The sequence below is a fragment of the Hemicordylus capensis genome, chromosome 1, assembly GCF_027244095.1.
Source record: "Hemicordylus capensis ecotype Gifberg chromosome 1, rHemCap1.1.pri, whole genome shotgun sequence".
Classification (NCBI taxonomy): Eukaryota; Metazoa; Chordata; class Lepidosauria; order Squamata; family Cordylidae; genus Hemicordylus; species Hemicordylus capensis.
The window spans coordinates 34,859,443-34,880,315 of record NC_069657.1 but is presented as its reverse complement, the minus strand read 5'-3'; the positions used below and the strand labels follow the sequence as shown (position 1 = coordinate 34,880,315).

General features: G+C 43.9%; 1 protein-coding gene across 9 annotated transcripts in view; it reads right to left on the bottom strand.

Moving 5' to 3' along the window:
- The window catches only part of LOC128334016 (cation channel sperm-associated auxiliary subunit beta-like), a 216,076-nt gene that overhangs the window by 154,293 nt on the left and 40,910 nt on the right, over positions 1–20,873 (bottom strand). For all 9 annotated transcript variants that reach the window (XM_053270222.1, XM_053270289.1, XM_053270274.1 and 6 more), the window contains 2 exons: positions 14,365–14,460; positions 10,561–10,707 (listed from right to left, as the gene is read on the bottom strand). In XM_053270222.1, coding sequence (XP_053126197.1) covers positions 10,561–10,707; positions 14,365–14,460 — 243 coding nt within the window. The remainder of the gene's footprint in view (positions 1–10,560; positions 10,708–14,364; positions 14,461–20,873) is intronic.

Sequence of the window (20,873 nt, the reverse complement as noted above, 5' to 3'; positions counted from 1 at the left end):
CGATACTGAATAAATGAGGGACAAATGCTGTCCCTATAGGGACCAACATTTCATCTCTGAAATGAGGGACATCTTGTGTAATGAGGGACAGTTGGCAACCCTAGTTGGGTGTCTTGGACTTACTTTGTGCTCAGCTAGGAGAGAACTTGCTTTAGAACAAAATGTGCGTCTTTGGAAGACCAGAGGTCCAGCACATAGTGTTTAATGAAGGGGTGATCCAAATTCCATGTGGCAGCTCTCCAGATTTCATCCATGGAGACACCTGATAGATTAGCGGCTGAGGAAGCAACCACTCATGTAGAGTGGGCCTTGATGCCCTTGGGTGGAGTTTTGCCCTGACACTTGTAAGCCTCTATAATGGCTTGCACAATCCAGCGGGATAAACAATGGTGAGTGATCCTTATGCCCTTCTTATCCTTGCTATAGGACACAAAAAGTCTAGGATCCTTGTGAAAATGCCAGGTTCTGTCAAGGTAGAAAGCCAATGCCCTGAGAACGTCCAAAATGTGGAGGGAGAGCTCCAAATTGGATAATGGGCCACGAAAGAATGCCAGAAAAATAATGTCCTGATTGATGTGGAAAGTAGAATTTATTTTTGGAATGAAGGACAAGTCAATACACATGACTACTTTGTCTTTGTGAAACCTTACGTGCGGGGGGGGGGGTGGTTCGGATCTAAGAGCACACAATTTCCCCACTCATTAGGCAGAAGTAATGGCTATGAAAAAAGCTGTTTTAATGGACAAATATTGAAGGGGTATGGAAACCATGGGTTCAAAGGGGCTACTCATGAGGCTAGTCAGAACCAGAGAGAGCAACCAGGGTGTTGTCAGGGCAAGTACGTTCGGGTAAAGGCTCTCCAGACTCTTGAGAACATTTTTGGAAAGTGGGTGAGTAAAAAAGGTAGAGTCGTCTATACTTGCATGACAGCTAGATATGGCTGCTAGATAGAGCCTAAGGGAGGTATTAGAGAGTTCAGCTAATTTCAGGCTAGATAGATAAGTTAACACTTGCAAAATGTTAGCTTTAGCAGGCGAGAAAAAATGTGCCTCTGCATATAGTGTGAAGTCCTTCCATTCTGCTGCACAAGTCTTCCTGGTAGAGGGTTTTTTTCTTGTTGAAGAGGATTTGTTCTAAAAAGATTCACTGGGTTCAGTGTCATGATTCTCCACACAGTGAGTTTTAGCATTTTGACCTTGGGGTACAAACTTGATTGTGGTGCATGGAGAGTAGATCTGGGGCCATCGGTAGAGGCTGTTTCCTGCCTTTGGAAAGCCGCAATATGGTAGGACACCACACTTGTCGTAGCCAGTCCAGAATGATCAGGATGCAATCGGTCCTTTAGTGGAGGATCCTGTTTAGCACTCGTGAGATCAGAGGTAAAGGGTGGAACAGGTAATTAAGTCTCATCCCACGGGAGGAAGAAAGCATCTCCCAGCAAGTTGATGCCCACACTCGCTCTTGAACAGAATAGATTGCATTTTGCATTTTCCTCTGATGCAAACAAGTCTATCTTCGGGAGTTCCCATGCGTGAAAGATGGGGGACAGCTAGGTCATGGATAGGCTCCATTCATGAGCATCTGAGTGGTGCAATGTGCAACTCAGTGTGTTGGCTTCCACATTGTCCACCCCTTTGATGTGAATTGCTATGGGATGATCATTGTGTTGAATGCACCAATCCCATAATTTCAATGCCAGGCTGCACAGGGGACGTGACACAGTACTGCCGTGGTTGTTCACATATGCGGCAGCTGTCGTGTTATCCATCACGAGCTGGACCAATTTTCCCTGTAGCAAAGGCCTGAAGGCTTTCATTCCCAGAAAACACACCAATAGTTCTAGCACATTTATATGTAATTGTTTCTGAGTTCTTGTACAAGATCCATTGACGCGGTAAGTCAGGCAATGTGCTTTCCAGTCTTTGCTGGAAGCGTCCGAGGTCACAATCGCCTGTGGGAAACGTGGCTGAAATGAAATCCTGTGGGCCAGATGTGCTTGAAGAGACCATCACAGGAGGGAATATCATCTATTTTGAAGTAGATGCACAATCTGCAACGGTGAGCCACATAGGAGGTTGAAGTTCTTCAAGAACCAGAGTTGCAGATGATGCATGCGAAGTTTTGCAGAGGTGACTGAGCAAGTACAAGAGGCCATTAGACCTAAAAGAACTTGTATCTGGTATGCTGTTCTCACTGGAGACATGATAGCTAAATTCACATGGTGGCTCAGTTTGAGGAAGTGCTCCTCCAGGAGGAAAAACTCTCTGGCTGTCAGCATCTAGCAAAGCCCCTATGAATAGGATAGACTTCAAACGAGTCATTTTGGATTTTTGGTAGTTGACATGTATGCCCAAATCTTTGAGGGTGAGCATGAGTGTTTGCTCCAGTTTGTCTTTTGATTGGGCTGTCAAAATCCAATCATCCAAGTACGGGTATACTTCTATCCCAAGGCAACAGAGATGAGCTACTACTACAGCCATCACCTTATTAAATACCCTTGGGGAAGTGGAGATCCCAAAAGGTAAGACTTTGTATTGGTAAACTTGAGGGCCGACCATAAAACGAAGGTATTTCCTGTGTGCTGGACATATTCTGATATGAAAATAAGCATCTTTTAGGTTGATGGCGACAAACCACCTGTCTCCTATCAAGAACTTAATTAGGGATGTAATTGAGATCATGCAGAATTTGGTTGTTGGTATAAATTTGTTGAGTGTCTTTAGGTCCAAAATGGGCCGGATCCCCACCCCCCCTTCTTCGGCACTTGGAATTATCTGGAATAGAACCTGTCTAGGTGGTGAGATGGCGAGACAGGTTCTATCACATCCTTTTGCAGAAGTGAAATGACCTCCTCCAAAAGGATAGGGGTTAGAGCAGTGGACCTTATGCCCATAAACCAGGGAAGAGTATGGAATTATATGGCATACCCTATTTGAACTATCGAGAGAAACCATCTGTCAATCTATTAACTTCCAATTTGCCAGGTGATCTACTATCTTGGGGACCAGGGGAGGATGGTCCAAGGCATCAAAGGTTCTCCCTGCTTGGCGAGAACACAATTGAATTGAATTAAGCCCACCTTCAATTTTTTGTGACTGGTACATGTCGAAGAAGGCAAAGAAAGTTGCTTCTTATCAGGCTTAGGCTTTCTCCTTTTGGCCTCTTTCGAGGTCAAGGTACTGGCCTTAGGAGCAGCATGTTTCTCCTTCAGTGCCAATGTCAAAGAGGGTTCAGCCTCAAGGCTCAGGGTCGCATGTCTAGATCTTGGAGTTATCAGAGCCCTGGAGTCCTTTGAAGGCTTAGCAGATGGGGCCGATTTCGATGCTGAAGGTTCAGTCAGCTTCGACACCAAGGTGGATTTCAAGCTTGACATCGAGGGTTGCAGTTTTAGCGCCAAATTGTAAAGTGTGTTTCTGTATTATGTTCGTTTCCTAGGCAGAGAAGGCACAAGGAGTGTCTTCCAGAAGAGGGGAAGCTGGTCTTGCAGCTTCTGCACCTCTTAAAAGTATTTTTCTTTCTCTCAGTCATTAAAATTAACAAGAAAAATGTTTCTCTCTCACTTATCTGTGTCCTGAGGTAGCAAACGTCAGACCGAGCAGAAGAACCTTCCAAGGCGTCCGTACTCGTCGGCGGTCGGAAAGTAACTGAGGATGGCAATGCTCCAGCCGCCCATTCTGATGTGGGTGGAGCCAGGAGCATCACGCAAAGCTTTTAGAATCTTCCCGAACGGGCTCCTGCGCATGTATGTATCCCAGTGATGTAAATACACTGGAATCACATCAAGGATCTATAACTGGTACAGAATGCGGTAGGCAGACTGGTCTCTGGGATAACACGAAGGGATCATACAAGTCCTTTCATTTTAAAATTTTAAAACAATTTTAAAAGAATTGAACTGGCTGCCGATATGTTTTCGAGTGAAATATAAAGTGCTGGTTATCCTCTATAATAAAAGCCTTGCCTGTCAGTCCATGTCGCCCAGGCGTGTGTCCGTGTCTCCCTCGGCCGTTCTGGGCATGCGCAGAGCGCATGCCCAGTACGGCCGAGGCAAAAACGGACACAGGCACCAGGCAGCCATGTTGGTTGCTTGCCCGGCCGCGGAGATGACAAAGGCGGCCACGGGGAGGGCAGAGGCGGCAGTTCCTTGCCCGGCCGTGGAGATGACAAAGGCGGTCACGGGGAGGGCAGAAGCGGCTGCGGCGGCCACGGCTCCAGGCCAGCCGTGGAGATCGGAGAGGCGGCACAGGGTCTGGCTCACCCGCCAAAAAGAGCAGAGACGGCAGCAAAGGGTCCGGAGCAGCCGCAAGGAGAGCAGAGGCAGCAGCAAAGGGTCCGGACGGACCGCAAGGAAGGGAGAGTCGGCGGGGGCGGGCGGCACTATGGGTGGCGGGGGCGGCACTCAGACCAGCCGTGGGGAGAGGAGAAACAGTGGGGAGAGTCGGCGGGGGCGGGCGGCACTATGGGCGGCGGGGGCGGCACTCAGACCGGCCGCGGGGAGAGGAGAAACAGCGGCGGCGGCCCCGAAACAATAGATGAAAGAAAAGAGAGAGAGGGGAAAGGAGAGCAAGAAAAGGAAGGAAAGGAAAGAAAGGAAGAGAGACAGAAATAAAAAAGAAACCAAAAAAAGGCAAGAGAAAGGAAGAAGGATAAAAGGGGGGGGACCTAGCACCCGTTATTATAACGGGCTTAAAAATACTAATTACCTATAAAGCCCTGAATGTCTTAGGCCCAGGGTACTTAAGAGACTGCCTCCTTTATCATGAACCCTGCCACCTATTAAGATCATTTAAGGAGATTTGGTTACAGTTGCAGTCAGCTCATTTGGTGGCAACTTGGGGGCAGGCTGGCCTTCTCTGTGGCTGCCCTGGGGCTTTGGGATGGGGTTGTGCGTTTTGTATTTTTTATGTTTTGATTTGTACCAAATCCGAATCAACCCCATTTTGTATTTTTTCCAAAATTAAGCCTTCTGAATCACCCCAGTTTTGTTTTGTATCCAAATTAATCCGAATCTGAATCAGAATTAATTCAGATTTTTAAATGGGTCATGTGGTCAAAAGATTGGGTGGGGGTTATAGTGCCCAATGAGTGGAAGCTACCACAAAAATGTCAAAGGAATTGGGCAAACTGCTGATTTTTGGTTAATTTTTGAAGTTTGTGCGTCTTTCAGATTTTCTCCATAGGGTATGATGGAGGTTTCAGGAAAAGTATAGCTTCACGCGGGGTGGGGGGAAAGGGTGGCCCAGAGTGGAATGTGGTTGCTGGTAGTGCCCAGTTGGTGCAAGGAAGCTACCACATTTTTTCAGAGGAATTTGGCAAAGGGCTGATTTTTAAAGAATTAATGCAGTTACGTGTCTTTTAATTTTTCCTTGTAGGGTATAATGGAGGTTTCTGCAGTCCCATAACTCCACATGAGGGGCACTGGGGTGGCCCAGAGCAAGTGGCGGTGTAGTGCACATAGGGTGCCAACCACCCACATGGGTTGCCAACCCAAGTACAGGGTTTTGTTGTTCAAGAGGTGTTCTGAGAGTAGATTCTCTAGTAGCATATGAAAATGGATTCATGGTTTTTCATTAAAAATCTCATTTGCTACCAGAGAATCTATACTCAACACTTCAGAAACAACAAAGTCCAGTACCGCAATGGGTTAGCAATCCAGGAGCTTGGTTGGCACCCTCTGTGCACTACACCACCACTCGCTTCAGGCCATCCCAGCGCCCCCCAGATGGAGTTATGGGGTTGCTGAAACCTCCATTATTCCCTATGGGGGAAAATCTTAAAGATGCGTAAACCTCAAAAATTCCAAAGAAATCAGCCCTTTGCCCTGTTTGTATTCTAGGTGCACTACCCTTGGGGCACTGCCACCCAAGCCACTGTTTTGCCCCTGAAGCCCCACATAAACAAGTTGAAAGAGTGAAGAGAATGTTGAACAACTACAACACTTAATTTTTTGGCACAGTTATTTGAGAATTTTGCAGCGGATGGGAGCCTGTCCCTGTGGCACTAGCACAGCAGCACAACCCATTTTTGGATTCAAGTAATCTTTCAATAAAAACACTCCCTCCCCATGGAACAGTGACCACAGGTCATTTGAGATAGCAAAATAGACCAATGAGCCAGCATGGTGTAGTGGTTAGAGTGCTGGACTAGGACCGGGGAGACCTGAGTTCAAATCCCCATTCAGCCATGATACTAGCTGGGTGACTCTGGGCCATTCACTTCTCTCAGCCTAACCTACTTCACAGGGTTGTTGTGAGGAGAAACCTAAGTATGTAGTACACTGCTCTGGGCTCCTTGGAGGAAGAGCGGGATATAAAATATTAAAAAATAAAATAAAATAAACCCTGCCTTGGTACTATGGAACAGCTTCAAATGTGCATTTAACTGAAGTGGAGTGAGCCGTAGCCCAAACAAATCAGCCTCCTGTTCAGAATTGTTGAGATTTATCATCACTGCATTTCAGAAAGTGCAAAACCATGGATCATGGTTACAAGAAATAGAGAAGCAACTAAGATTCCTGGGGATGTCAATAAATTGACAGGGATATTCCCCACCCCCCTCCTTTTGTCTCCTGTAGTCCCATGTGGATGACCTGTCCCTGCAATGGCAAAAGTTGTGAACCACTGGCTTAGACATCATGTCCCACCAAATTACATTGTGGCCTAAATTACATTAGACTGCTCAACTTGGGCAACAAAACTTAGGCACCACTATAACTCATAAAAATAAGAGAAAAACAAAATAGCTCTTCAAAAGAGCCCTGAACAAGTCAAGAGATTCTTTCTAAACCTTTGGAAAGAAACACCTGTGTAATTTCAGAACTTTCCTAACCAGCTTCTCAAAAACCTTCTCCACACAATTTATACCATGGCTTTTAGCAAGAGCTTTGGAACTGTATTGAGCTCCGAAAGATATTTGGGTATTTCTGTCTCAAAATGCTGTCTTCTAGATCCCTTTGCAAGGTCAGTTTGCATTTCAATCACACTGAATACAACACTTAACTATTCATGCTCAACAGTTTTTGCATATCTTATCTTCTGCTAATCACTCAGCTGGAGTGGAGAGAGTCAGAGAAGTCAATTTGAACTGCAATGTTTTTCCGAAGAACATAGCATTCTGCCCGAAACACAGTCATTTCGATTTGGAAACAAAAATTTCTGGTTTTTAATTCTTGATTTTGTTTTAGTTACAAAACCTCTGAAATTGCCATTTTTGGGCACAAAACATTTTGTACCCGAATCAAAATGCACAAGCCTACTTTGGAATGCAAAATAAGAGCTTCTCCTTCTCTGGTTGATCTTTAAAAGACCCTTAAAACACATCTGTTTTCTCAGGCTTTTAATTAAAACTATTTTAAAACTGTTTAATTGTTTTACTCTGTGAAATTATTTAAATTGTTTTATTCTGTGAATTGTTTTTAATTGTTTTTATTCTGTGAAAGTGTTTTAATTGATTTTATTTTATATTTATATTGTAATTTGGATTATTTACACTGCCTAGAGAGAGAGATATGCAAGGCAGTACGTAAATATGATTAAATAAATAAATAGTCAGTCGTAAAAATGGGGGGCGGGATTACAATCTAGAATAGAAACCATCAACCATGCAGAAAACAAAATGAAGTTTTCATTTATCTGGACACAGACAGTTTTGGCCCTATCCAGCCCCAGCACAGCATCCCTTCCGTGGCTGTTGCTGGTGTTTGCCTTATGTTTCTTTTTAGATTCTGAGCCCTTTGGGGACAGGGGGCCATCTTATTTTTGTATTTATTTTTCTATGTAAACTGCTTTGAGAATTTTGTTGAAGAGCCATATATAAATATTTGTTGTTGTAGTAGTAGCAGTAGTAGTAGTTGTTTTCTCTCTGTGATAGATAATATTCATATTATCCAGAAACAGAAAAAAACAATACTAAAACCTGCAATGAACTGTTTCCTTGAGAACAGTAGGATGAGGATACACAAGCAACAACCCCTCTTTTAACTTCTTACAGCAGCATGTGGGTGGGTGGGAAGAACCTAGTGTCTGCCTCCAATATAACAGACTACAGATAGATCTTAGTCCACTCCACAGTAAGGACTGTCAGTAAATCTTGATATTTAAATTTCTTTCTACCACCACTGAACATTTCAATAATACAGGACAAGTGGCTGACATTAAATCTTGATATTATCTGTCAGTAAATCTTGATATTTAAATTACTTTCTGCCACCACTGAACATTTCAGTAATACAGGACAAGTGGCTGACATACCACACAAGAGTACATCCACCCAGTAAAATTGAATGTATGCAAGCTGTGCAAATTGCACCAATGCAAAAGCGGCAAGTCTCACAAGAGAAAGATTATTGGAAATAATGGGCCTGCTCTTGTGCAACATCATATGCACAATTATTGCATCTATGCAACTTGCATGCATGTAATGTTACTGAACTGATGTACCCTTGTGTGGTATGTCAACCACTATCTTCTTGCATACAGAGCAATACAAACATGCTAAACACAGTGTTACAAAATTAATCTGTGTAGAGCAGTAGTCTTCCCTGTAAGGTCCAGGGGCCAGTAGTGGCCCCCATCAGCCCTAAGTGCCCCCCCCAACTAATTGTTTATTAGGCCTGTGTGAATCTTTAGCAAAAGCTGAATATTCTGCAGACTTTTCTTGTTGGCACCACGCAGAGACAACTTTTCTCTCTGTACAGTGGGTGATGGTAGTTCCTTTAAAGGAAACTGGGCCTCTTTGAGCCCCTGCATCATCTTGGAAGGCGTGCATGAGTGCTGGGAAGCATAGCCCTTCCCAGTGCTTTCCCCACTAAGCTCTTAAGATAGGGCTCTGTTCAGGTGCGGAGCCAGCTGAATGGCGGCTTGGGTCCGCCCCCCCCCCCCGGCAGCCCCTCTAACTATGTCATCATGCACACAGGGTGTGTCTCAGGCTCCGGAAGAGCCCCGAGAGAACTCCCCATGCCCGGACTACAGAGAGCCCTGAGTGAGCACTCCTGTCCTTTTCAGGCAGCATTTGCTCCAGTGAGGGAGCATTCTCTCCAGCGAGGGGAGTGCTCATTCAGGGCCCAGGTATGGGCAGGGGGAGTTTGCTCAGGGCTCTTCCACAGCCCGAGCCACACACCCCTGTAGGCTTCAGCAGCCCTTTCTATTGGCGGCCGCAGTTCATTGAACCCATTCACACAAGAGCTCCACCCCTGGCTCCATTTTTTCTTAAAGAACCTTCTCAGCACTGAGTAAAGCACAGTGCTGTGCAGAAGTCAGCACAGTGGGAAATGGCTCTCACATTGAAGGTTGTTGGTTTTTTGCCAAAGTCGCCCCTGCTTGAAAATAGAAAAGATCACTGGTGTAGAGGCACTTTTCTCCAAGAAGGATTTGAACCCTCCTATGGGAAAGCTTCTAGGTTCTCATGCAGATCTCCTACATAAAGCACCATGGCAGCTGAAACAGGGGGAGGTATTGTGGTCCCTTTTTGTTTGCCTAGATATGCATTGTGTGCAGAGCATGTTTGTGCACTAGGCTGGCAACGTCATGGGCTGCACAATTATTCTGTGCTTGAGTAAAGTGGACATATTGTTGGTGAGGAACACCGTCATTGATGGGTGGTGGTGAGGTCACCAGGGACACTTCAGGAACTGCTGTTGATATTGCTATGGAAGATTTTATTTCTACAGCTATTGTTGTACTGTTGATTTGATATAGGAACATGACCAGATTACACTGGTATTAAGCCTGGCACAGCAGCTGCCCATTGTATTAGAACCATAGGATCTCACTAGCTGAAACGGAAGGTACCAGCATTCCTCAACTTACGGCATTCCAACTTAAGACAAATGATACTTAAGATGTTTGTAAATAGTCACCTATTTCAACTTTACAACTCTGTTTCACTTTAAAACACTCACTGCTGGCACATGAGTTAGAGGAGGAGGAGGAGGTAGGTGTGGCAATGGTGGCTAAGACTCGCACTGTTATTGAGACTGGCAGTCCTGGTGGCAGAGGCAACCGTGGCTGAGGAGGAATGGGTTGACTTACCTGGACAAAATGTCGTTCCTGTCCCCCACACCCCATCCTGCTGCTTCAATTTCTCCTCCCCCAGGCTCTACTGCTGCGCTATGATGGCTAAATGGAGAGAGCCTGGCCTGTTTCCTGCCCATGCCACTTCCTTCCCTATCTAACCACCCTTTGTTAAGGAGATGGAGGCAAGCCACTTTTTCCTTCTATGGAAAAATGAGAAAGATCCAGGAAAGGACTCAGAAGGGAGTGAGTGGCAAGGGTGAGCAACTTCTGATTCTTCATCATCAACTTCTCCGCAACACATCTGCACATCACCACTGGCTATGACAGTAGCAGAAAAGAAACAGGATATCCAACCTTGATTCAGGAACCAAATCTCTATTTATAATAGTTTCCTATGGAAAAAAGGTTCCAAGTTAAGACATTTCAACTTAAGACTTAGATTTCAGGAACCAACTGTATTGTAAGTCTGAGGATTTCCTATATTCACTTTGGAGAGTACTGATCACACTCATCTATTGAAGTACACTCATAAAGGTATTTCACTTACCATTTATTTTTCCATCAAGAATGAGACCTAAAATTGCCACATCACTTGCACAAGGGCTTTTTGTTCCCTTGGTATTTCTCACAAAAGGTACTAGATTGATAATGTCTATTTCATCACCAAAGTAGTCTTCCCACTGAAGTACAGGTTCTGTGGAACAGAAAAATGTCCCAAGGATTAATATTGAAGAAAGCAAGAGCATACTCTTCTTTTACATAATTAATTAATAGATAATACGATTGAGTATTGAGTGATTGTAGTACTTGGCTCTTACCACTGAAATGTGTGAGGCTGGGTTATATCTGATAGCTATTTTTGAAAATCAGAAAATCAAGAGTGGAGTGAATGAAAAGTGGGTGGACTGGAAGTTCAAGGTAGCTTGATCTGGTAGTCAATATACTACATATTCAACAGTACAGTTTATGGAAATTGAATGAATGTGTGGCTGAACACATTGAGTCAACAGATCCTTTCTATTTTGAAGCCAAAAAGCAGATGAGTGTTTGTTTTTAAGGTTCACTATATCAAGCAGGCAGATTATGCCAACTTGATTATGCATTTTTAACCTGAAAGAAAGAAAAGGTGGCCTGCAAATAATGGATTTTTAAGAGTAAAGCTGAATCTCAGAGAGTTCCTACATGATGTAACTGTTCAGCTGAAGTTGTAGTCTGACAGCCAGTGATATAATTGGGTGGACAATCCAAATTCATAAACAAACATTTGCCAAAACAAAAAACAAAAAAACAACCATATTATCACCCCCCATTAACTTCATGGAACCTGGTGCCCCTCCTCAAAGTTGAAAGCTATGGAGACTATTTGAGACATACCACAACCAGGAAGAAGGAAAGTCAAAAATACAGATGCACACTTCCAAATTACATAAGGGCATTTGAATAGTCTTACCTCTCACACAAATACCGTAAGGATCTGTTCTGCCTAAGATCAGTACCACAAGAGTTCATGAGGCTCCACATGCTCATATTTCTCCAACAGATGTTGCATGTAATCAGTAATTCAAAAAACCCAAGCATGCTCTATTAACTCAGGTTTCAAAAAAATGGACATGAGTGTGTGGGTGGGTTTGTTCAACTGCCTCTAAGTACTTAAAAAGTAGGTGTGGGAGGATGAGATGTCTGAACTCACCCACCTTTGGTTCCCAATCCCAGTTACCCACTTGCACCTTAGCTGTTACTGACTGTGTCAAGCCCACTTCAACGCTTGATTTCAAGGGGATGCAGGAAGTTGGTAAAATCTAAGGTGGAAGTCAGTGACTAAAAGTGGGTGGATTCAGACATCACACCTGCTGGGAGCATGATAAAGCAGTGAATCAAACTCTGTTTCGTTCATACCTACTTTGTAAGTACTTACAGGTGGTCATGTGAACGCACTCTATGGTCTAATGCAAATGGAGCCAGTGGAGGGGCTTTGACTTGATTTTGCTGTCACCAAGGCACCAGGAGAAGTCTCATCCACCAGCTAGCTAAAACCTTCCTGAGAAGCCACCTGCATCAGTTATAGAACTGCCAGATCCTCCAACTGAGGCTTAAGGACAAAGAGATGAGGATATGAAAGGTCTTGATTTACCATTAAACAAAACAGACCTTTTAAAAAATACTATCGAAATTACTGTTTTAACAAGTGAGAAATGACCAATCAAAGCACCAGAGAAGCTCAGTTGATTTTGCAGTACAAAATAATAAGGGGTGGTGGACTTGTCCACTCCTCCCACAATTTTTAATTTTGCAGTTTAAGGAAACCTTCATTTTCTGGGTTGTTCTTTCTCTGTTTTTCATATTTGCCTCCTCTTTCTTTTATAAGCTATATAGTATACCTTTTGTTTTCTTGACTCTCATATAGATTGTCTCACACAAGAAAAGAAATGTTCCTAATTTTCCTTCTGTCTAGTGGTAATCATTCTGGAATTTATGTATTTAGTCTCACTTTCAGCTTGGACTACTTTGTTAAGAAATTTTTCTTCTGTTCCATATAAGGAATTTCTCTTATTTTCTTCTGATCATTTTTAAGCATCCAGACTGGCCTTGTGCTAGTGCTAATGCTGTGGCACCAGCGTAAGATGTAGTACATATGTGTTGCATGAAAAAAATTCACCTCTCTTCTAGACTAGTTCTTGCACTAGTACAATATATTGCGCTATTTCCTGCGCTATTTCTTGCACAAGCCCATCTACGTGAAAATAAGGAACTCCTTGCACAGTATAAATTCATGTGATTCCTCTTCCGCTATCAGTAGTTCAACTTTGTGGAGCATCACAAAAAATGACCTTTTGTGAGCATCACTGTGGATGCTATCCATAGTACATTGTGGTGTTTTTTTTCATATTTTATTATTATTATTACTGTCTTATTGCATTTTTTTTAATCTATATTTTAGGGTTTGGGGGTATTTAGGGGTTCTTTGTTGACAAAGACTGACCTTTTATTAAATGAATATTTTATATAAGGACAGGCACACTTCCCAAATTCCAAATATTCTAGATGCTTTTAGAAATCTATCTGATCTATCTAATCTATCTTAGGCACTTGTGGTTTACCCAATGGATTATGCTGGTATATGCTGACTATAAAATTTGGAAAGCGCAGCAGGAGGCCGGCCTCGTGCAGCCGTCTCTGCAGCAGCAGCCGAGAGCTATACTAAGACAGGCTACTTCACAATTCCCTGACATGGGAAACAGGGCTAGCCAACGCTGTTCAACTGTACCTATAACTGTGCCCACGGTGCCTAAGGCACCTGCAACATTGGTTAGGCGAGGACAGGATGTGCCAGTTATGCCTATTGAGGTGCCAGATTCAGGGGATGCTGATTCCTCTAATACATCAGATACTGACGAGGAGGACCCTACGATTCCAGAAGAGCCGTTGGATCCAGAGCTCCCAGCTGATGTGCCCCCATATACTTCAGTTTCACTGACTGAAGAGCTGAAGGCTTATCACATCCAGATTCGTGACATGGCGGAGGCTCTGGGCCTTGAATTGAAACAGCCGGAGCTGGACTTAAAATACCTGGTTTACAATATGATGGCACGGGCTAAAGTTGCCCATCCAGTGTCTTTACCCATGCTGTCTGCAATAACAAAGGCTATTTCTTGTATTTTGAACATTTTTGAGGTATTTTTCCTTTATCCACTCCTTAATATTAAAAAATTAAAAAATTCTATTTTTTAAAAAAATCAAAAACACAGAATACAACAATTGAAATAAAAATCTCATTGAAATTAAGGTTAAAACTATCTATATATTTATTTCTCTAAGACGTATCTGTGGCTAATCCCATGCATGGCAGCTCTCGTGAGAGTTCACAAGCAGCTTCCAAATAGCCATGGGTACAGAGAGAGAAAATGGTGGCTGCCACTGGGCCGGCTGGCGAGGGAAAGTGCCTGCTGCTGGGCCGGCCGGCAGGGAGGGAGCATGCCTGCCACCGGGCTGGCGGGTGAGGAAGGAGAGCTGGCCAGCGGGGAAGGAGACCACCTGCCACTGGGCCAGCCAGTGGGGAAGAACAACAGGAAGAACTAGGGGCACAGATGCTCTGCGCCAGGTCAGCTATTATATATTAAAGGCCAGGCTGAAGAGATGGGTCTTTAAGGCTCTCCTGAAGGCCTCCGAGGAAGACAACCCTCTTATATCCATGGGGAGCGCGTTCTACAACCTAGGGGTGGAAACTGAGAAGATCCAATCCTAGGTTGCCACCAGATGAACTGGTGGCACCCAAAGACGGATCCATGAATTAATTTCACTGTGATCATAATTACCTTTTTAAAACCCTCAGTCTCTACAAGCTATGACTTACCTCGAATATGATCCAGTAATGTTCCATCAGTAGTAAACATATCTAATCCATGATGCATAGTAAATTGTACAAACCATTGCTCTACTGGAGCAACATCTGTTTCAACCGAACGGGTGGGGGTGAGGGGAGGGAGAAAGAGAGAGAAAGAGAGAGAAGTCATATAAACAAGCAAGGATTAAGTCTACATGCTTTCATATTTGATCCACTATGGTATGCAGTGGACTCTTCTGTAATGAATGTTCCTGCATATTTTTTTTAATTAATAAGGAAGCAAACCTCCTTACTCTCTCCCCACCTCCGCTGAATTTAGTGGATATTTCTTCCTGGGCACCTCGGTGTGGACCAAAGATTTAAAAGTTTGTTGTTGTTAATAAAATAATAATAATAATAATAATAATATCACCTAATATTTGCTGAAACAAGGTAATATTGTTACACAAGTTCATTTTTTGTCTTTCTGTAAACAGTAGCAAGAATGGAGCGGAGAAAGTCATGTGTACAAGGAACCCAAGTACGGGTATTCCACCTTTTGGGGTATGTGCAGAAGTACCTCAGCATCCTAAAACTGACTTTCCATATAATTCCTTTGAGCCTTTTTGCCTATAGACCAGGTCCCCATTGCCCCTTGTCCTAGTGACACGTCCGGTTGCATTCTCTCCTGTATTCCTTCATTAAGCATTAAAGCCATCAAGTTATCTCCTCCGGAATCTCTTAATGCCAAGGGCTAACAGAGTGGCATCCCCACAAATAAGTTTTGCTTATTTCACTATCAAGATAAACTTATCTCCTCTCTGGCTCATGTAATTGGTATATCCCCCCACCCCCTTTGGTTAAACCTTTCGGCCCATTGTCCCAACTCGGACCTTAAGAGCTTCTTCAGAGGCCCTCCTCCGAATACTCCTGCCAAACAGGGTGAAGCAAGTGGCTACTAGGGAGAGGGCCTTTTCAGTGTTTGCACCCCTTTTATGGAATAGCCTCCCCAGTGAGCTTTGCCTGGTTTCACCACTTGTTCTTTTAGACGCCAAGTGAAGACCTTTTTGTTCACACAGGCCTTTTAAATTTTATTCTGATTTTAACTGATTTTTTAAAAATGTTTTTTTAATTGTTTTGTATTGTAGTGTATTTTGTATTTTCTCCCCCCCCTTTTTGGGGGGGTCTGTTATGATTTAATATGTTGTGTGTTTTTATTTCATGTTTTAATATTGTGTTGCAAGCTGCACAGAGAACAAATTGTTATGGGGCAGCTAACAAATAAACTTTATTATTTATTTGTTGTGAACCACCCAGAGACGTAAGTTTTGGGTGGTATAAACATATGTTAAATAAAATAAATACATTATTATTGTTCTACCACCAGGTGCTCTGTGAGTTACTTGAAACCCCAAGCACATGTTTTAAGCTTATAAAAAGGGGCTTCCTAGACCCCTCGCACTCCCTCGTACTGCCTGCAAAGCTCGCTTTTTCAGTCACAAACTATGCTCTCAATCACAATTGCATCCCACCTGAATATGGGAGGCACAACCCACTTACCTTCTGTTACCAGCCACGCTTAGTCTACCCGGCTCTCAGGAGCCTCCCTGTTTGCAGTTGCATCTCCAGGCCTGGAGATTGCACTTTGTATATGCTCAGAAGCTACACCGCAATATGAGCTCTCCGTTTATGGTACTCATGGGGACAAGTCACTTGGTAGTGGGCTAGTCGCCCCTGGATTTAGTTGCAAACAAAGCAAATATTGGAATGGGGATAAGATGCACCCCCTCTCCTCAGATGGGAGTTTCAGCGTTGAACTCAAGTAGACTTGAGAATTAACTATATCAAGGACACCTTTCAAGGACACCCTGTTCTTAGAGTAAACCACCTCACTCCCCTCCTTTCACAGGAGATAACACCCATTAATGAACCAATTGTGCTAGCAGGAAGAGAGGAGAAGATAAGGTGGTGAAATAAAAATCTCCCCATTACAGAGGAGATGGGTCAGTGACGTTGGCTCAAAGGTGTACCCATTGAAACTATTGATAGGATCATTGGAGAGCCTGTCCCGACACAGATATTCTTTCACGCACCTACATACTCTGATTTTCATCACAAACTGCCTTACTTGCAAAAGGCACACCCCCATTGTCACACCCAGGAAGAACCATCAGTAACAATGCATTCTGAACCATTCCGTCCAGGCTCCCTGATTTAGCAAAGTATGACAGTAGGAATGTGCCCCCAAGGCACATTTTGGGATATAAGTATCTCCAGCTCCATGACCCAGTGTGCTTCCTCGCGTATTACACTTGGGACTCCACTGCAACAGTGTGCTCCCTTGTGCCTCTCACTTGGGACTCCATCGGACACTCCAACAAACCATCTATAACAAACCACCCATGCTATACACTGGAAACTCCAAAGATCCAGCAAACAATCTCCATGCTCCCTTGTGCTTCACACTTGGGACTCCATCGGATGCTCTCTACAGTCTTTGTGCTCCCCTGTGCCTCTCACCGGGGACTCCACTGCAACAAGCACTCCCTTGCGCTCCACTCGGGATTCCATCCAGCCACCTTTGTGCTCCCTCCTGTGCTATAATTGGGAACCCACTGAGCATTCCATACTCTCTCTTGCAACCTACAAAGAGCTTGAAATCACTATTATTTGGATCGGTCCTTGTGCCAATCCACCCAGCTTGCCTCGTACCTATAGGAAGCTGGACCCATGGAGAAGCCATTCTTGTGGGCATCCCTCCTCATACTAATCCTTGCAACCCTCCTGCGTTCCACCTTGCTGTCCCCGAAGGACATGAGTCTCCAGCTGCTCGAAGCCCCGCTGCCTCGAGACAGGTGCAGTATGGCGGTTGTCCGGCTCTCAGGACCCCAATCTATAACGTCTTTTCAAACCTCCCTCTTCCCCCTCTCTTAGCTTCTTCCTCTTGTCCGTCTGGGAAACTGACACAATTAGACCTTAAGTTAGAACGCCTCATTGCAGTTGCTTTTTACATTAGAAACGCCTCATTTTAGTTAAATTGCTTAGTACATTTTTATTGCTCTAATCACAGCATTCCTTTCCTGTATCCCGCCCCCTTAATTCTTCTTTTGATTTTGAAACTATATCCTTGTCTCAAATCCAGTCATTTCATGAGTCCAAATGTTTGCACAAATTAAAACTGGTGGAGCTGACCCCTTTAACAGTTAATTCCCCACACAAGCCCAAACATTGGAGGTGCCAACCAATCATCCCTGGATCAGTTTCATTAACACTTCCCATGCAATTGGGTGTTGTGGAAGGGGGCCCCAGGCCCTTTTCCCCATGGGGAGGATATTTATTTCCTCCTCAGAATGAAAAGGGGCACCCCACCGTAGGGGTCCCAATCCAGATGGGTCCATTTCAAAAACTGAAATTCATGATGCTGAGCAACAGATAAAGTGTGCCTTTCAAGAAAGCAGTGACAGCTGGCAGAAGTGAAGAGGCTTTCCTCTGACAGACGGCTCTCTCATGAGAGCAAGGACAAAGAGGCCAGGTGTCTCTAGGCTTTTACTGCCATTCTCGAGACTGAATTCCCTAGGCTTAGGTCGCCCGGGTCTCTCTTTGGAATGCCCTGTTTGAAGGCGGTGAAGGATACACTATTTTGAGCAGCCTTGTTGTTGTTGTTGTTAATTCGATTTCTATACCGCCCTTCCAAAAATGGCTCTCGGCAGTTTACACAGAGAAATAATAAATAAATAAGATGGATCCCTGTCCCCAAAGGGCTCACATTGATGTATGGCAAAATAGATATAGAAGTGCACAGCTTGACATAAGCAACGCCATTATGTTTAACTAAGCTCTTTGTCCCCTGAAAAAGAAGAGCCTTGTCAGTAGTTCTTGAACTGTAAACTGTTTACTGGTACTTTTCCTTCCCTTAAAGTCAAAGTAACAAAGTGATGATAAGGCTGGGGAGACTGGCTGTCTGCCCGCATAGCTTGTATGTTGTTCCCCAACCTTGGCCCGTTATCCTGACCACAACGTTCTGTTTCTCTGTGTAGCTGACTTTTGGAAAGCATTTTTAGAGTATAAAGGTATTGCCTTCTGAATGATTTTTTGTCCTGCTCTTTGACATTAGTCGAGCAGTACCTATGCTACTTAAGAGCATAATAAAGCTTTGATCATAAATCCTCTCATCTGGGCTGATTATTGACTCCATCTGCCAAGGAACGAACCTCCCCTATTGCAGTCAAGGCTACCCCGATACATCAAGTGGTGCCGTGGCTCGGATATGGGGTGCAATTAGGGACCCCACTGGGTGGTGCGGCCCCTCCGGGGCTCTTGCTGGGTGAAAAGGCATGCCGGCTACCAGGAAGTTTCCCAGGTCCTTTTTCACAGGCAGAGCAGCCCCCGAGTGGCCACCACAAGTGTGAGGAGTCCAGAGAGGCGGATCACTGGGTGCAGTCCGGCCGGCGGGATGGAAAGAAGCGCGCAAGGGTTAGAGTCCCAGGTTGCAAGGATTAAGGTTGCAAGGAGCGGGTGAGTGTTGTGCAAGCCTAGACACTATAGTCCAGGTGCACAGGGTGGGCTAGAATCCCACTTGGTTTGAGTCCCACTCATTGGGTTAGTCCCACCCACTGGGTTAAAAGTCCCAAGCCCCACATAGTGATGGGGAAGGCTCAGAGCAAATTGAGAGGGGAGTCATGTACCCCGTTGGAATGTGTTTAAAAGAACTGGCAGGTTCTTATGGGCGGCGACCTGTTGAGGAAGAAGAAAATGATTAATTTTTGTCGAAACTCCTGGCCATATTAGAAAATGGGGCCAAATGGGATCCAGAAGGATCCATGGACTACCAAAATATTTTGCAGCTGCTTTTGTTTTGTACCCAGACAGGTAGATATGAGGGGCATCAATATGCTCGGGGTTTTGTGGAGTTATGGCCTTGAGACCAGCTGATGAAGGGTTGTGGGTTCTGGAAGACCACATTGGTCGCCGTCGGCAAGGTGCCTGCCGGCCCACTAAAAAGACCCCCCACCTTACGTATACTACTAGAAGATCATTCAGTTCTACCTGGGAAGTTTGTTTAATATTATATGTTCAAAGATTTATGCAATGGAATTGAAAGAGGAAGGGATGGTTGTAATTTGCTAAAATCATGGTGTCTGCATTCTGTTTCCTCAAACAGCTGCTTGTTGCTTCAGCTGAGAGAAGGGGGGGGAGCAAGGGTGGAAGTGCACGCCGCTCCTCTCGGATTTTTTTTGTATGTTGTTGTTGTTTGATTAGCTGTTTGGAATACTATGCAAACTTAGCTTATTCTGCTGTGATTGTTATCAAGCACTGCTTAGGGAAGAGAAAGGTTTGTAAGTGAGAAAAGGAATTTTGAATGGAATGTATTGCTAGGTGGTTTGCAGTTTGAAGGACAAAAAGGAAGTTTTTATTTGAATGGAATGAAATGTGTGTAGTGTGGGTTGTGAGGTGGAAGGAATGCGATCTGAGATAGGTTGGGAGAAGAATGTTGGTTTATAGACTATTTTGCTAATGACTGTGTTTACTGGCGATTCTTTTTGTGTTCCACTTAACTGTTTAACTTGCTCATGGGTAAACATGCTTAAATGTAATACCACAGTTTTATTTTGTTTAAATGCAGTTTGAAATATGTAACTGTTCATTTTATTATGTTTTCTAAATGGTATTTGATTGTATCTACTAACATGTGAACTTATCTGCCTCCCTTCAAGGACTTTGTTTGAATGTTAACTGCGTCTTATGTTAATTCCAGGGAAGCTGTGGGTGTGCATATATGTGTGTATATGTTTCTATGGGAGCCCAGATATGCTTCTGTGAAGATTCCGTTCCTGAGAACTTTATTTTTGTTAAGTTCTGTGTGGGATTCCACATTTTGTTAAAACGCAGAGAGTATTCTGCCATTCATCTGATGGGACTTTTGTTATATATGTGAAAATGTTTTAGTGATTTGCTATATATTCTGTAAGTTGTTACAGAGGAAACTTGCCCTGAGACTGAATTTAATTGAGATTGAAGGTATAGTTAGTAGCCGTGGTCTTAGCAACAGAATGAACTATCGCAGCACCTCAGTCTTGAAACGGGTTCTGAATGGCAGTATTCCTTCCTTGTGGGTCTTCCTCCTTTTGCAAAAAGGGGGGAATGCTGCTAAATGGCTGGGATACAAATGTATATGCGGAAGAAAGGGCGAGTTCTGTCTACTCCATTCTCCCCATGTCAGACTGCGTGTGTCCTCCTTGTCACTCAGAATGCAATGGTTTTTGTCAAATGTAATCTTATACTGTGGTATTAACTTTTAGTAATTTCTTTATACAAACCTGTAATGCTTTCTTGAGCTAAAGGGAGATTTGGGGAAAACTTTGTATGGATATATACTTTTGATTTCCTTTATGTTTTCTGTATGGCCTATGGTTGTAATGATATTGCTTGATGGTAATTGCTTGAAAATGCTTGAGTGTATGTGTATACACTCAAACATACACATGCTGGGGAAGGAGGGGGCTCTTAGGTTCCTCTGACTTTGTTTAAGTTTTTCTTTT